The sequence below is a fragment of the Xenopus tropicalis genome, chromosome 5 (genome assembly GCF_000004195.4).
Source record: "Xenopus tropicalis strain Nigerian chromosome 5, UCB_Xtro_10.0, whole genome shotgun sequence".
NCBI lineage: Eukaryota > Metazoa > Chordata > Amphibia > Anura > Pipidae > Xenopus > Xenopus tropicalis.
In genome coordinates, this window is record NC_030681.2 from 111,578,934 (window position 1) to 111,597,155 (window position 18,222).

General features: G+C 39.5%; 1 protein-coding gene across 15 annotated transcripts in view; it reads left to right on the top strand.

The window, feature by feature from the left end:
- The window catches only part of tnik (TRAF2 and NCK interacting kinase), a 158,471-nt gene that overhangs the window by 89,604 nt on the left and 50,645 nt on the right, over positions 1–18,222 (top strand). For all 15 annotated transcript variants that reach the window (XM_031902218.1, XM_031902214.1, XM_031902212.1 and 12 more), the window contains exons 7-9: positions 923–1,053; positions 9,795–9,849; positions 10,636–10,714. In XM_031902218.1, the coding sequence (XP_031758078.1) occupies positions 923–1,053; positions 9,795–9,849; positions 10,636–10,714 (265 nt within the window). The remainder of the gene's footprint in view (positions 1–922; positions 1,054–9,794; positions 9,850–10,635; positions 10,715–18,222) is intronic.

Genomic DNA, 18,222 nt, shown 5'->3' on the forward strand with positions numbered 1-18,222 from the left:
TGCTTATGTAGTGAAACAGCCCAGCGCCCACAGGCATAATTATATAAGTCTTTAAACTTGTGCTGAGAATAATACTGTAAATAAGCGTGTTAGGATGTTTTCATAAAAGTTAAATTGTTTGCCTGTCGATTGACATGGCAGTAAATCAGAGACAGTGTCCCGAAATAAACCTAGCTTTACAGTTCTTCTACTGCTTGAAATCTGTTTTAGCCATATACTGTTTAATCAGTGTGGTATTGCTTTCTAATGTTAATTTTAGCTTCTTAAACATTACTTGTAAAATGTTTGCCTCCTTACTACAAGTTCATTATGTTTTTTAGCCTAATCATATTTGTAAGGGTTCTGATAATGTATCCTTTATAAACAACACTGGGTACTTTATACTTGAGTTGTTACATAAACCAATTACCATTGAACCCCCTGTCTGCCTTTATTATATCAGCATATGCTTTTAGTAAACCAAATGCAACATATTCAACAGCATGGTGTTCAGATGATGTAGCTTTAGCATATAAACCATTGGCTTTACAACAGGTATGGGTGAATTGGTTTATAAAATAAAATTTGGTTTAGCTATGGGATGTATGATTCTAAGTGCTTGGAACCTTGTGTTTTCTAGACACTGTATTTTTCCATGATGTGGGACACCGGGCCTTGGGACTATTAAAAACTCTTACCATAAAAAAAACCAACAGATTTGTTTTCCATCAGCACAGACTAATTCTAGTTTAATTATCGCCAACAGCATAAAACTGTTTAGTTAAATGACAAGTCAAATAACAAATCAAAAAATAAAGAATTGTTTAAATAAAACAGTGTGGGAGGGGGCATTGACAGATTTCAGAACTTTTTGGACAATGAGATTCTGGATAATAGATCCCATGCCTCTGTTGTAATTGATGCCTGTAACATTCATTTTCAGTGGATTTTGGTGTTAGTGCCCAGCTTGACAGAACAGTTGGCAGGAGAAATACGTTTATTGGAACACCATATTGGATGGCTCCTGAAGTTATTGCCTGTGATGAAAACCCTGATGCAACCTATGACTTTAAGGTACTTATATTTTTGGATTCTACTTTTACACTATAAGAGTGTAATATGGCTTTAATTTTCAGTAGATTGGGTAAATTGGACAGCTGGTGGAGAAACTCCTGATGTCCCTTTTGACCAGGGAGTTTTTTTGGTTTAGGCAATGAAAGGCACATGCCTTAGAGTGGCAGTTTTATATATATATATATATATATATATATAATGTATGTGTGTGTGTGTGTGTGTGTAAATATATATATATATATATATATATATATATATAAAATGTATGTGTGTGTGTGTGTAAATATATATATATATATATATATATATATATATATATATAAAATGGGAATAGTTGGTGATATTAACTTCCTGTTTGTGGCACATTAGTATATGTGAGGGGGAAAACTTTTTAAGATGGGTGGTGACCATGGTGGCCATTTTGAAGTCGGCCATTTTGGATCCAACTTTTGTTTTTTTTCCAATAGGAAGAGGGTCATGTGACACATCAAACTAATTGGGAATTTCACAAGAAAAACAATGGTGTGCTTGTTTTTAACGTATGACCACTTATAAAATGTGTTCAATGTGCTGTCCATTGTGTTGGATTGTCAATGCAACCCTCTTCTCCCACTCTTTACACACTGATAGCAACACTGCAGGAGAAATGCTAGCACAGGCTTCCAGTATCCGTAGTTTCAGGTGCTGCACATCACGTATCTTCACAGCATAGACAATTGCCTTCAGATGACCCCAAAGATAAAAGTCTAAGGGGGTCAGATCAGGAGACCTTGGGGGCCATTCAACTGGCCCACGACGACCAATCCACTTTCCAGGAAACTGTTCATCTAGGAATGCTTGGACCTGACACCCAAATTGTGGTGGTGCACCATCTTCCTGGAAAAACTCAGGGAACGTGCCAGCTTCAGTGCATAAAGAGGGAAACACATCATCATGTAGCAATTTCAAATATCCAGTGGCCTTGAGGTTTCCATTGATGAAGAATGGCCCCACTATCTTTGTACCCCATATACCACACCATACCATCAATTTTTTTTGATGGTATGGTGGATTGGTCGTCGTGGGCCAGTTGAATGGCCCCCAAGGTCTCCTGATCTGACCCCCTTAGACTTTTATCTTTGGGGTCATCTGAAGGCAATTGTCTATGCTGTGAAGATACGAGATGTGCAGCACCTGAAACTACGGATACTGGAAGCCTGTGCTAGCATTTCTCCTGCGGTGTTGCTATCAGTGTGTGAAGAGTGGGAGAAGAGGGTTGCATTGACAATCCAACACAATGGGCAGCACATTGAACACATTTTATAAGTGGTCAGAAACTTGTAAATAACTCATGAAAGAATAAAGTTACGTTAAAAATAAGCACACCATTGTTTTTCTTGTGAAATTCCCAATAAGTTTGATGTGTCACATGACCCTCTTCCTATTGAAAAAACAAACGTTGGATCCAAAATGGCCGACTTCAAAATGGCCACCATAGTCACCACCCATCTTGTATATATATATATACACAAAGGATGGCACACCCCTACATATCATACCTCGGATGCACGGTAAAGGGCTCCAATACTGTAGAAAGCCATAATGGGCATAAATGGCTGTTTATGCTGTTTTAAAAATACATGTTTTTTTCACAAGAGATCTCTGTGTTGCTGGTCATTTCTACAGCATTTATATATATATCTATATACAGGGAGGAACATAAGTATTTGAACACCCTGCGATTTTGCAAGTTCTCCCACTTAGAAATCATGGAGGGGTCTGAGATTCGCATTGTAGGTGCATACCCACTGTGAGAGACAGTATTTAAAAAAAAAAATTCAGGAAATCACATTGTATGATTTGTAAAGAATTTGTATTGCACTGCTGCACATAAGTATTTGAACACCTGAGAAAATCAGTGTTAATATTTGGTACAGAAGCATTTGTTTGCAATTACAGAGGTCAAACGTTTCCTGTAGTTCTTGACCAGGTTTGCACACACTGCAACAGGGATTTTGGCCCGATCCTCCACACAGATCTCCTCTAGATCTGTCAGGTTTCGGGGCTGTCGCTGAGCAACTCGGAGTTCAGCTCCCTCTAAAGATTTTTTATTGGATTTAGTTCTGGAGACTGGCTAGGCCACTCCAGAACCTTCATATGCCTCTTACGGAGCCACTCCTTGGTTATCCAGGCTGTGTGCTTTGAGTCATTGTTATGTTGGAAGACCCAGCCACGACCCATCTTCAATGCTCTGACTGACGGAAGGAGGTTGTTGCTCAAAATCTCACAATACATGGCCCCATTCATCCTCTCCTTAATACAGTGCAGTCGTCCTGTCCCCTTTGCACCCCAAAAGCATGATGTTACCACCCCCATGCTTCACAGTAGGGATGGTGTTCTTGGGATGCAACTTATCCTTATTTTTCCTCCAAACACGGCGAGTGAAGTTTAGACCAAAACGTTCTATTTTGGTCTCATCTGACCACATGACTTTCTCCCATGCTTCCTCTGGATCATCCAGATGGTCATTGGCAAACTTCAGACGGGCCTGGACATGTGACGACTTGAGCAGGGGAACCTTCCGTGCAATGCATGATTTGAAACCATGACAGCGTAGTGTTCTACTGACAGTGACCTTTGAAACTGTGGTCCCAGCTCTCTTCATGTCATTGACCAGCACCTCCCTTGTAGTTTTGGGCTGATTCCTCACCCTTCTTATCATCAGTTATACCCCACGAGGTGAGATCTTGCATGGAGCCCCAGTCCTAGGGAGACTGAGAGTCGTCTTTAGCCTCTTCCATTTTCTAACAATTGCTCCAGTTGATCTATTTTCATCAAGCTGCTTGGCAATTGCCCCATAGCCCTTTCAGCCTTGCGGAGGTCCACAATTTTGTCTCTGGTGTCTTTTGACAGCTCTTTGGTCTTGCCCAGGTAGTAGTTGGAGTCTGACTGACTGTGGGGTGACAGGTGTCTTTAAAGATCTTAGACAGGTGCTACTAATTTAGATTAATGAGTGGAGTAGAGGTGGACTTTTTAAAGGCAGAGTAACAGGTCTTTTGAGAGCCAGAATTCTTGCTGATTACCAGGTGTTCAAATACTTGTGTGCAATACAAATACATTCTTTAAAAATCATACAATGTGATTTCCTGAATCTTTTTTTTTTTTTTAAAGCTGCTCTCTCACAGTGGGAATTCACCTACAATGTGAATTTCAGACCCCTCCATGATTTCTAAGTGGGAGAACTTGCAAAATCACAGGGTGTTCAAATACTTATGATCCTCACTGTATATTTATATATATAATATATGCACCTGATATTGCATATTAAAGATATATATATGGGTTCCGGAAAGGCATGTTTAGGGCAGTTCTGGATATAAATACACTGCTGGTTGTGCCTTCTGTCATTGATGGGAAGCAGCCTTACTGCTGTATCCTTAAGAATGGCTCTATTATTAACACTCATGATCATTTTAGATTAATGTTGTTTAATCAAAATAAATTATACCTTTAACATCTCTGTGTGCTGATATTATGCTTGTTTAATAATTATTGGTGGCTCTGTGGCTATATGGGTGGGGTATCTGCACTGAAAAGCAGCGCACAGTGTCTGAAGTGCCTGGAACAGTTTTCGCAGGCAAGCTGCATGCATTCTCTGACCCACTGCAGCCTACTTTCTAAAACACAGATGATTTAACCCATTAAGTCCTATAAACCTGCACAGGGAATTAATAACTGTTGGCACTAACTGTTAAGTCATTTTGCCTTCTTATTATAAGCTACAATCAGAGCCTATTTTGTCTGGAACTGTTCAGGTATCTCTAGATGTCATGGAGGTACACACATGTAATAAACAAACATAAAATAAATACACAGATGCTAAACTGGCAAATAATTTTTATTCGAATTAATTTGATTAAAAAAAATTGATGTAAAAAACAAAGTCAGTTGATTCCCCTTAAAAGCAAAAGTCAAAAACAGGCTCTAAATAGGGTGTAATTAAATTGGATATCCACCCATTAACATTTGATTAAAGAAAAGTAATGTACTTGTAAGCTACATTAATATACATTTATTTTAGAAAATGGTTATTTGTAAATGTGTGCGTTTTGGTATACCCAGAAAATACAGTAAGCCCCAATAAACTGGGACTTTGGTCAGAGCCAAAAAAGATTGTTGAGGCTACAGTTTTAATGTTTTTGTTGCCTTTAGTCGCTTATCTCCCTATTTTGGTCCTTTTTTTTTTTTTTTTAACACCTTATAGTCTAATGTAAAGGTGAACTACCCCTTGAAGGCCTATGGCATAGGGAGTGTAATTTGCTCACTGTGCCTGCAATATTTTTATTAGAATTGGATTTGGGGCAAAACAACTGGTATCGCACTCAATTGCCTTCTGTGAAAATCACTTGAAAAGTGTTGGGCCAAGTAGCCATTAGCCTCAGTTAATAAATTCAATTTGTTTTTCATGGTTTTTTTCTTTTCTTATTTTTTTTTAATAAACATAGTACAAAACTAAATACTACAAAGTGGAGGGAGAGCCTCTGCTCTAGTAAGAGTACTACTAATATCTGTTGAACTAGCATTGTGCCAGAATTTAATGTAATCCTATTACAAGCTTAAAGCTAAAACTGATTTCATTGAATCACCCAGTGCAAGAAAAAAATTCTAGAAATGTGGATTAAATGACTATATCTAAAATCCACCTGGTTTAATGTATCTTACAATCTGCTAATAACTGTGTTAATGTGTCAGAAAGCTTGGAAGGGAAATAACAGAATAAATGTAATCATATGGAACCAACGCTATCCTAAGCATCTGCATGCTAATTTAAATGGGGTTTGGGGGTAGATTAATTCTAGCATGGGGTTGGGGGGGTACCTTCATTCTAGCAGGCATTTTAGTGGAAAGAATATTCATCCAAAAGCGTAGGGACACATAGATGAAAAGTATATGGAATATAGTATATATATATATATATATATATATAGTATGTAACCCACGATGTATTTGCCAGTGTTGATGTTGGCAGTGTTTTTGTAGCTCATCAGCTCTACCTGCAAGTATCTTTTGGGAACTACTGACTGCAGTGTTCCATAGACAGAATCTCTCCTGAGTTCTTCATGTGGTGCAGCCATTAGAGAACACTACAAGGTACATGTGCCGGAGGGTCTCCAACCTGGCCTTGGCATAATGTATCTTATTCATGCATCATTGAATAACATAAACTCTGTTCTTTTTCCTAGTTTTTTGCTAAAATTGTGTGGCCAACAGGTGTTTCACCTATCATCTTTAGATATACTCTAAATTGGTGATATCCTTTATCTTAGAAAGTAAATCAGTAAACCGTTTCCTAATGCACTGTGTCAAGGCAACAAAAAGCAATGGGAATATTTAAAATTGCTTACGTTCAGAGTTGGAGTCATTAATTTTACTTTCAATTCACTTTGACATGAGCTGGAATGCAAATCTTGTGATGGCAGCCAGGATTTATAAAATTGTAGTCATTTAACCATGATTTCCATCAATTAGGATAAAAATGATATTGATCCTAATTGATGGAAGGCTGCCAACAAGAGAACTAGTGGTAGGTGAGTGCATTAGTACAGGGATGCCCAAGTCAGTACAGCTTGAGAATGTTAAGAGCAATAAAAATGATTCCATGAATTTCCATTTATTATGTACATTTTTAAATTCACAAGGCCATAATCTTTTATATGAAACTCTTTTAACCAAGTATTATTACCAGTTTGGAAAATAGTTTCCCATATTGCTGTAAACTGTATTTGAAATTGGAGAAACAGAATCCTGTCAAGGCATATAACACTGAGTATGTGAATACAATGGCCAGCATTCAGTTATAGGAATATGAGGATATTGTCTTATATACCACAGTACATTCCATAGAGAATACAAGACTTCTGCTCATACTTATCTAAAAACTGGATACAGCTTTATAGAGCTTGATCCCTCATGGATTAAGTGAAGATGAGTATTTATGCTAAACCTTCTGAGGCTTTAATGCCGTAATTGGTTTTCTGCCATTTTCAGCACTCTTTTTAGTTGAAGAATATGTCTTCTTTCCAGTTCTACAATTAAACTCCCACCTGTACTGACCCACAGAAAATGACTGTGACGCATTCACCTCCATGAACAAGAAAAATAATATTTAGCTAGTGCCGTAATGAACTCCTTTATTACCAGGGGAAGTTTTTCTACTTACTAGGAAAATATGTGAAGGTATATAGCAACCCCTGCCCACAACAGTAATCATGTAGTTCTACACTTAATAGCCAAATGTGTGTATATGTGTGTATATATATATATATATATATATATATATATATATATATATATATATATATATATATATATATATATATTTATTTATATATACAGTGGAGGAAATAATTATTTGACCCCTCACTGATTTTGTAAGTTTGTCCAATGACAAAGAAATGAAAAGTCTCAGAACAGTATCATTTCAATGGTAGGTTTATTTTAACAGTGGCAGATAGCACATCAAAAGGAAAATCGAAAAAATAACTTTAAATAAAAGATAGCAACTGATTTGCATTTCATTGAGTGAAATAAGTTTTTGAACCCCTACCAACCATTAAGAGTTCTGGCTCCCACAGAGTGGTTAGACACTTCTACTCAATTAGTCAACCTCATTAAGGACACCTGTCTTAACTAGTCACCTGTATAAAAGACACCTGTCCACAGAATCAATCAATCAAGCAGACTCCAAACTCTCCAACATGGGAAAGACCAAAGAGCTGTCCAAGGATGTCAGAGACAAAATTGTAGACCTGCACAAGACTGGAATGGGCTACAAAACCATTAGCAAGAAGCTGGGAGAGAAGGTGACAACTGTTGGTGCGATTGTTCGAAAATGGAAGGAGCACAAAATGACCATCAATCGACCTCGCTCTGGGGCTCCACGCAAGATCTCACCTCGTGGGGTGTCAATGATTCTGAGAAAGGTGAAAAAGCATCCTAGAACTACACGGGAGGAGTTAGTTAATGACCTCAAATTAGCAGGGACCACAGTCACCAAGAAAACCATTGGAAACACATTAAACCGCAATGGATTAAAATCCTGCAGGGCTCGCAAGGTCCCCCTGCTCAAGAAGGCACATGTGCAGGCCCGTCTGAAGTTTGCCAATGAACACCTGAATGATTCTGTGAGTGACTGGGAGAAGGTGCTGTGGTCTGATGAGACCAAAATAGAGCTCTTTGGCATTAACTCAACTCGCTGTGTTTGGAGGAAGAAAAATGCTGCCTATGACCCCCAAAACACCGTCCCCACCGTCAAGCATGGGGGTGGAAACATTTTGCTTTGGGGGTGTTTTTCTGCTAAGGGCACAGGACAACTTATTCGCATTAACGGGAAAATGGACGGAGCCATGTATCGTGAAATCCTGAACGACAACCTCCTTCCCTCTGCCAGGAAACTGAAAATGGGTCGTGGATGGGTGTTCCAGCACGACAATGACCCAAAACATACAGCAAAGGCAACAAAGGAGTGGCTCAAGAAGAAGCACATTAAGGTCATGGAGTGGCCTAGTCAGTCTCCGGACCTTAATCCAATAGAAAACCTATGGAGGGAGCTCAAGCTCAGAGTTGCACAGAGACAGCCTCGAAACCTTAGGGATTTAGAGATGATCTGCAAAGAGGAGTGGACCAACATTCCTCCTAAAATGTGCGCAAACTTGGTCATCAATTACAAGAAACGTTTGACCTCTGTGCTTGCAAACAAGGGTTTTTCCACTAAGTATTAAGTCTTTTTTTGTTAGAGGGTTCAAAAACTTATTTCACTCAATGAAATGCAAATCAGTTGCTATCTTTTATTTAAAGTTATTTTTTCGATTTTCCTTTTGATGTGCTATCTGCCACTGTTAAAATAAACCTACCATTGAAATGATACTGTTCTGAGACTTTTCATTTCTTTGTCATTGGACAAACTTACAAAATCAGTGAGGGGTCAAATAATTATTTCCTCCACTGTATAGGCACATAATTATGGCTGATATGGCATCTGCCAGTGCATAGATCCAGCTAAACTCTAATTCTCTAAATTCTAATCAGAATTAGCTTGCAATATGCAGATTACACATGTTCATAAATCCATTTACCTTATGATCACATCGGTATGTCATCAGCCTAATGGATTACCGGGACCCCTCCCGATCTTGTTGTTCAGTGACAAATGATCTGAAAAGGGACTTGTTGGTATGTTTGGCTGCCACATGTCAAACAGGCAGAATGGCCTGTATGTACATGATTAAAAGGGGTCAGTCAGATAAATGATATTCTGAGACAATTTTGGTTTGGTTTTTATTTTATTATTTGTGTTTTTGCATGTATTTAGCTTTATATTCAACAGCTCTCCAGTTCAGGATTGCAGCAGTTATCTGGTTGCTAGGGTCCAGGTTATCATAGCAACCAGACATTGATTATGAATAGGAGAGGGCTTTAATATATTATAGAGCATTTTTTTATGTTGGGGTTGTGACCCCCATTTGAAGAAAGAAGAAGAAAGCATTTAATTAAAAAGTTAAAAAATGAAAGACCAGTTGAAAATTTGCAATTCTATCACATACGAAAAGTTTACTTAAAGATGAACCACCACTTTAAGAACTGCAGAACTCAGATTCAGAGCCTGCCGGATTATCAGATCTCAGTGCAGTGGAAAAGGTCACAAAGTATGTCTGAACCTTGCCTCTATGTGAGAATTACAAATGTACCTTATTTTTTTCCAGAGCGACTTGTGGTCTTTAGGAATAACAGCCATAGAAATGGCAGAGGGAGCTCCCCGTAAGTAAAAGTCAATCATTATTTCTTATGTACCTTGTAACCAAGGCCGGAATACTGCTGAAACTGTCAGAGAACCTGGATGCTTTATCAGCTAGAATGTAAACTGTCCATATGGTTGCTATACAATCTCTTCATTGTGTTTGTGATAATGTAATAAAGCTTTTCTCTGCATTACAAATTCATTGATGATATGATATACAAAGACATCGATGATATCCCTTGGTGTGCAATCCCATCCATTTTTGTTGATAGCACATTTCTATATTTAATAGCACATTTTGCCAAGATTATATCATTGCTAAAATGGATTCCATTGTTTTAGGAGGCACACTAACTTTTGTGTTGTAAAGTAGGTTGCAAGATGACCCTATATCTTTTTAATCCATTGGTAATCGTGGGACTATAGAAAGTAGTTTAGCACACAGTGGACTGGTCATAAAGGGGTGAAGATAGAGAATAAGAGGCTGTGTTTCCATCATAGCTAGATATTTTGCTGAAATTGGGGTCTCAAAATACCCTGAATTACAGGAATTATTTGGGACCCTGCTTCAGAATTTGGGGCAGAGAGCTTGTTTTTTATTCGTAATTCCCTTCTGGACCTAATCCCAAGATGGTAACTTTTATAATACTTATATGCTTTATCCCAAGTAGGGATGTTCTAAGGGTGGGGATGCCCAGCCTGCTACTGCAAAATGAATTATCATGATAGACAATTAGTTAACAGCAGCAGAGCATATATTACAGTTTGCACTTTCTGATATATATGTATTTTTTCCCAACCTTTAGCACTCTGCGACATGCACCCAATGAGAGCCCTCTTTCTTATCCCTCGCAATCCAGCCCCAAGATTGAAATCAAAGAAATGGTAAGTCATATCCCTGGTGTTTTCCTCTCATAAGGGTAAAATGTTATTCATCCCAGGGCAGCCAAACAGAGGCAAGCATTTTAGGTGTAGTCCTGAAGAGTCCCTTATCTGTTACCAGTAGGTCTCCAAAGTTGGTTCTCTTACATACAGTGGAGGAAATAATTATTTGACCCCTCACTGATTTTGTAAGTTTGTCCAATGACAAAGAAATGAAAAGTCTCAGAACAGTATCATTTCAATGGTAGGTTTATTTTAGCAGTGGCAGATAGCACATCAAAAGGAAAATCGAAAAAATAACTTTAAATAAAAGATAGCAACTGATTTGCATTTCATTGAGTGAAATAAGTTTTTGAACCCCTACCAACCATTAAGAGTTCTGGCTCCCACAGAGTGGTTAGACACTTCTACTCAATTAGTCAACCTCATTAAGGACACCTGTCTTAACTAGTCACCTGTATAAAAGACACCTGTCCACAGAATCAATCAATCAAGCAGACTCCAAACTCTCCAACATGGGAAAGACCAAAGAGCTGTCCAAGGATGTCAGAGACAAAATTGTAGACCTGCACAAGGCTGGAATGGGCTACAAAACCATTAGCAAGAAGCTGGGAGAGAAGGTGACAACTGTTGGTGCGATTGTTCGAAAATGGAAGGAGCACAAAATGACCATCAATCGACCTCGCTCTGGGGCTCCACGCAAGATCTCACCTCGTGGGGTGTCAATGATTCTGAGAAAGGTGAAAAAGCATCCTAGAACTACACGGGAGGAGTTAGTTAATGACCTCAAATTAGCAGGGACCACAGTCACCAAGAAAACCATTGGAAACACATTAAACCGCAATGGATTAAAATCCTGCAGGGCTCGCAAGGTCCCCCTGCTCAAGAAGGCACATGTGCAGGCCCGTCTGAAGTTTGCCAATGAACACCTGAATGATTCTGTGAGTGACTGGGAGAAGGTGCTGTGGTCTGATGAGACCAAAATAGAGCTCTTTGGCATTAACTCAACTCGCTGTGTTTGGAGGAAGAAAAATGCTGCCTATGACCCCCAAAACACCGTCCCCACCGTCAAGCATGGGGGTGGAAACATTTTGCTTTGGGGGTGTTTTTCTGCTAAATGGACGGAGCCATGTATCGTGAAATCCTGAACGACAACCTCCTTCCCTCTGCCAGGAAACTGAAAATGGGTCGTGGATGGGTGTTCCAGCACGACAATGACCCAAAACATACAGCAAAGGCAACAAAGGAGTGGCTCAAGAAGAAGCACATTAAGGTCATGGAGTGGCCTAGTCAGTCTCCGGACCTTAATCCAATAGAAAACCTATGGAGGGAGCTCAAGCTCAGAGTTGCACAGAGACAGCCTCGAAACCATAGGGATTTAGAGATGATCTGCAAAGAGGAGTGGACCAACATTCCTCCTAAAATGTGTGCAAACTTGGTCATCCATTACAAGAAACGTTTGACCTCTGTGCTTGCAAACCAGGGTTTTTCCACTAAGTATTAAGTCTTTTTTTGTTAGAGGGTTCAAAAACTTATTTCACTCAATGAAATGCAAATCAGTTGCTATCTTTTATTTAAAGTTATTTTTTCGATTTTCCTTTTGATGTGCTATCTGCCACTGTTAAAATAAACCTACCATTGAAATGATACTGTTCTGAGACTTTTCATTTCTTTGTCATTGGACAAACTTACAAAATCAGTGAGGGGTCAAATAATTATTTCCTCCACTGTAGATGTAATATACCCTAGCCCAGGGATCCCCAACCTTTCTTACTCATTAGCCAAAGTCAAGTGTAAAAAGACTTGGAGAGCAACACAAGCATCCTAAAAGTTAATGGAGGTGCCAAATAAGGGCTAAGATTGGCTATTAGGCAGCCTCTATGTACACTATCAGTTTACAGGGGGCTTTATTTGGTAGTAAATCTTTTTTTTTTTATTCAACCAAAACTTGCCACCAAGTCAGAAATTCAAAAATAACTACCTGGTTTGGGGGCATTGAGAGCAATATCCAAGGGGTTGGTGAGCAACATGTTGCCCCTGAGCCACTGGTTGGTGATCACTGCCCTAGCCCATTAACACCTTTTAAAGAAAAGAATTGTCTAAATAAAAAAACCTCTGCAGCCATTAGTAAGTGGTTTTATTAAAGATACCTTTTTTCTACAAAACAGTTATTCAATAATTAAGTCTCCTGTCAACTGATTTGGTCGCCATTCCAAATGCTTTGTTTCAGCCAGCTGGGATTTAACTTGGCATTCTTTCTCGGTGTATCAAAATGTAAATTCTCAGTGGAAACAAAGTGTCATTCCAGGAATACATAGTTTATCTGGAAGGATTAGGAGCACAGAAAGCTGACTAGCATTCAAGCAAGGGCTGGTCCTTACACACTGCTAAAATAAATCCACATGCGTCTGAAGAAAAGCAGGAGGTTCCAGACCTAAAAACTAAAAATATGCAGCTGCTGTCTTAGTCACTTTGGCAAACACTAAATGAATAAGAGATACAAATAGCTTAGGTGGAAATGTATTAATTGCTGGGGAGGATAAAAACGGAAAAATAAATACATACTGAACTAATTTTATTGACTGAAAGCACTTGAGAAATATGGCAGTGTTTGTGGCAGATTAGCAATTTGTAATCACATCTTGTGTCAGAATCACTTGTACTGAAGGAGAAGGAGACATGCTCTGCGTACAACAGACATGCAGTCAGAATAAGCAAGGAGGAAGAGTAGCACAATATCCTCCCCACCTCTTCACTAGTAAACCCTCAAGTGTCCAGTCCAGGGGAATTATGTCCTCCATGTACACTTAAAATAAAATGTTGTTTTTTATGCAAAAGTGGAACACTTATTTATTTATTGTATTCACTGTATAAAGAACATATGTATATATTGCCCCTTTAGGCATACTACTCTTACTGCTTGTTTCAAAACTAATAGTCTTCTTATAGATAAAGCATAAAGAAGTTATTTGTCTAAGGCTGGGTTGTGCTGACCCATGGTAACCCACAAGGGCCATAAGGGATCTTGTAGTGTGCTTAGCAGTCTCACTGAAAAAGTAGCGGGTTATGGATTCTGGAATCTGTGCTCTTATGTACTGCCAAGACTTGAAGCGTTGTGACCTGGGAATTTGAGGCTCACAATTTGAGGTGTCACTTTGTGTGCACCCCTCCCTGTTTGTTTAGTGAGGAAGTGTCAGTGAATGGAAGCAACTTAAGGTGGCCATACACAAGGCGATTTCGCTCGTTGTGCGATGAACGATTATATCGACAAACGATCGTATGGCGATCAAGTTCCCATACGATATGCCATCCACGGGCAACGATAATTCGGGAAAGATTTCGTCGCATCATTATCGTAAAATACGTACGATCGTACATCTACGTACGATCGAATGTTGTTGACTTCCGCTGCTGGCAATCGTGACATGCGCAGAGAACAATCGTTGAAAGACAAATGTCTGACACTCACACCAACTGGCAGATTTTATCGTTAAACGACCAAAATTTTTAAACCTGGCCGATCGATTTTGGGGACGATAATGTCGGCTCGTTTAGTGGGCCGACGATTGTTCGTACACCACCAACTATACGATAACTTAACGATAGCATCGGATCGTTCGGGAATCGGTCGTTTGTAAGTAAAAAATCGGTCCGTGTATGGCCACCTTTACAGCTTTTTGCTGATTGCTAGGTCTTTTTTTATGTAGAAACTCACTGCCCCTCCTTTAATTCTTTCTTTAACAAATCACACCTATACTGTGCATTTTTTCCATCTAACCTCTTACTTAGAGAGGTTCTCCTTCCCAAGCAGTTTTTTTGCATAATAAAAAGAGTATTTCTATTCTATGTTCTGTTATAAGTTAAAAAGATAATGGCAGGTAAATTGACTCTTGGTGAACAATCTCTGGGGCCCACCACAGAACCTGAGAACCAGGGTCTACTTTCACAACAATTAGATGTACATAGTGATAAATCTTACAGCTCAGTGCTGTCCAATTTCTGTGGTACAGAGGGCTGGAATTTTTTTGGCCTACATGGTGGAGGGCCGATAATGGCAGATAGTTTTGACCACTCCCCTTTTTAAACCACACCCACTTCCAACCACAGCCATGTTATGACAAGAGCTTTTATTACCATACCCACATTAATGGTGGTAGTGCAGCAAAAATCCAAATGGTATGTGGAATAAGTTTATTATGTCATATTAAGACACACACTTAAATCCATATGCCTCCCCTGTGGATAGCCCAGCAACCCCCAGGACATCTTAGGGACCATATAATGACTATTTCCAAATGCTAACAAACTCCTAGAACAAACCCCTGCCAGGTTCACCTCCCACATGCAGCATAGGGCAGGCAGAGTATGGCACACACAGGCAGCATAGGGCAGGCAAAGTATGTCACACACAGACAGCATAGGGCAGGCAGAGTATGGCACACACAGGCAGCATAGGGCAGGCAGAGTATGGCACACAAAGGCAGCATAGGGCAGGCAGAGTATGGGACACACAGGCAGCATAGGGCAGGCAGAGTATGGCACACACAGGCAGCACAGTACAGGCAGTACACACAGTGACACAATGCAGGCACTGCTTCTACAGTCTAGTTGTGAACAGGTGAACAATGTGGACACTTAAAGTCTGAGCCTGAGCTGTGACCATTGCAGGGGCTAAAAGGTGTGAACAATACAAAGTGTGAAAAATGCAGGGAGGCAGTTAATCTCAGTACTGATACCATTTAAAGTTTACACAAAGGTCACAACAGCCAGACAGGTGGGGGGGGGCACATAGGTGGGTGGCGCAGGACACCAGTTGGACAGCACTGTTATAGGTGATATATATATATAGCTATGGGAAAAATATAAAGGCCTGATGGTAATTGTACTTGGCTGGGGCCCACTAAGACTCAGACCCACCAAGAGATACTTTGGTACCCTAAGAGGCCAGTCCAATTTGCTGATGAACCTGACATAGAGTGAATGCTTGGTAGGGATCTCAGAGTATAATATAGATTCACTGGGGGCAGGAACTGATGTAAATGGTGAATAATCTTTTTTTTTTTTTTCCTCTTTCCTCTTTCCATGCCTCTGTTTTTAATTACTCCTTTTTACTTTGCTCTTTGTTTTTCTGCCCACCTTTTTCATTTACTTTTAATAAGGTAAACACAGTATAAATTGTGGGATTTTTAGGGATGCAGGTTGAAGACAGTCAACTACTGTTACATTTTATTTAAATCTCAAAGTAGCCATATCAGCAGGAGAACAGGGGGGGGGGGGGAGGGGGGGGGGCAGGCTTAGGTAAACAGTGTTTAATATTATGAAGATGGTTGCATGCTCTGACATTTGATTTTTATAGTATAGTGTAGGATCAAAGCCAATTTTTTGAAGGAATGATGGGTAAAGTTACATAGTACTTGAGCAGTGGTAGGTATTATCTTCTATGGGTATAGGAGCTATTACCCAAAATGCTTGGGACCTGGGGTTTTTCCATAGTTTGGATCTCCATCCTTTAAGTCTAGTAAACTTCATTTAAAGGAGAAGGAAAGGTACAGTCACTGGGGGGGATGCCAAAATGTTAGGCATCCCCAGTGATTGTAATCGCTTACCTGATACCCCAGGCTGGTGCTCCTGTTAGTAGAAAACCACACCAGCCCGGGGTAGCTGTGAGTGTGTGATCCTTTTCCCTCTGTCTTTGCACCACTTGCGTATGTGCAGTAGAGTGAAAAGCCGAACATTAAAAAGAAAGTCGTTGTTTTCACCCCACTGCACATGCGGCAGCCCCGGGATTTGGAAGAATGAAGACAGAGGGAAGAGGATCACTTGCTCACAGCTACCCTAGGCTGGTGCGGTTTTCTCCTAACAGGAGCACCAACCCAGGTCATAAGGTAAGCGATTACAATCACTGGGGGTGCCTAACACTTTGGCACCCCAGTTATTTCCTTCTCTTTTAAATATTAAATAAAGGTATAAAATAAAGGATTGTTTTGTCACCATTTCAAAATCATGCAGCTTACGTAGCATCAAGTTCAAGGTACTGTTTTGTTATTACAGAGAAAAAGAAAATAATTTAAAAGTATAGAATTATTTGCTGAAAATGGACTCTAAGGAAGACGGTTTTCCTGTAATTCAGATCTTTTTCGACAACTGGTTTTTATATAAGGGACCCTTTACCTGTACTATGTTCAGGATTCCGTAGAAGCTGTAATACAAGCATTCTTTTGATTGCAGACTCTAAATTCTTACCATTTTTCTCACCTAGAAAGCAAAGGTAGTTTAATAAACTTTGCCACTAACATTTCCTGTCAACATGTCCCTGGGCTGATGCCAGAAATTCCATTAGCAATGAACTTCCTTCAGCGCTTCCACTTCTAGCTGCATTATGTTGTATCATTTGCTACTAGAAATGGAGGAGTTGGGAATTATTCAATATGTCCATGATTCAAAAAAAAAAAAAAAAATTCTTATCAAATCTGGGTCTAAACAATCTTTTTTTTTTTATGTTTCATGTTGCATCTTAATATGGTTGCATTATAGGCATTATTTTAAAATCTTAAGAATAAAATACATATTTCATAGAAACATGGGATATTGAAATTCACATGGCATATAGGGGACATAGGCATTGGGTAACCATGATATAAAATGAACACTCAACTGTTATTCTATAGTTTGAAAATAGATGATTTATCTCTGGAGAATAAAACAGAGGAAGAATAATAAGTCACTTTAGGCGTGGCTGTCTAGAGGGTCACTTGCTCAGTCTCACACACCTTGCACACAGGTCAGACTAGCGTCACAGCACCCAAAAGACCAACCAACACTCACAAACGTATACAAAACTTGCTGCCACCACTCTCACACTTCTTACACTGTCGATGAGAGATGCCAAGCACTCTAGTAGTAAAAGGGTTAATGTAAGGAACTGACACACACACACACTCTTCTTACCAGCAGTCAAAAGGTTAATCAGCATACAGCACAACACAGTTACATACTCTGAGTTAGGTACGCTTTAGAGCATCAAAGACAAAACTTATTAAACTTATTTAACTTATTTAGTATAACAGTGCAGTTGTACTTAAAAAGCTGTTACAAAGCTGGTACAAAAAATAATTACAAACCGTTTTAAAATAAAAGGGGAAAACATAGAAGTCCTATACTGTACCAAGCAGAGTCCTTCTTGTCCTGGAGGCAAGGGGAAACCACAGATGAACCTCCAGTGGAAATTGGTCCTCCTAAATAAATCTAACTTGTAGTCAGAAGAGCTGACTACTTATCCCAGTTTGCAGGGCATCAGGTAACTGGACACTCCCCCCCCCCCCTTCAGGAATGCAAGGGGTGTCACCATTAGCAGGACACAGTGTGAGTTTTATGACCTTCTGAGTGTATGGACTGGACCACTAATATAATGCCCATAACTCCTTATGGGAACATAATACAATGATGAAATTAGATTCATCAATTTTATATGATCCCACCGGTCCTATGCAGACTAAACATCACTACTGTGT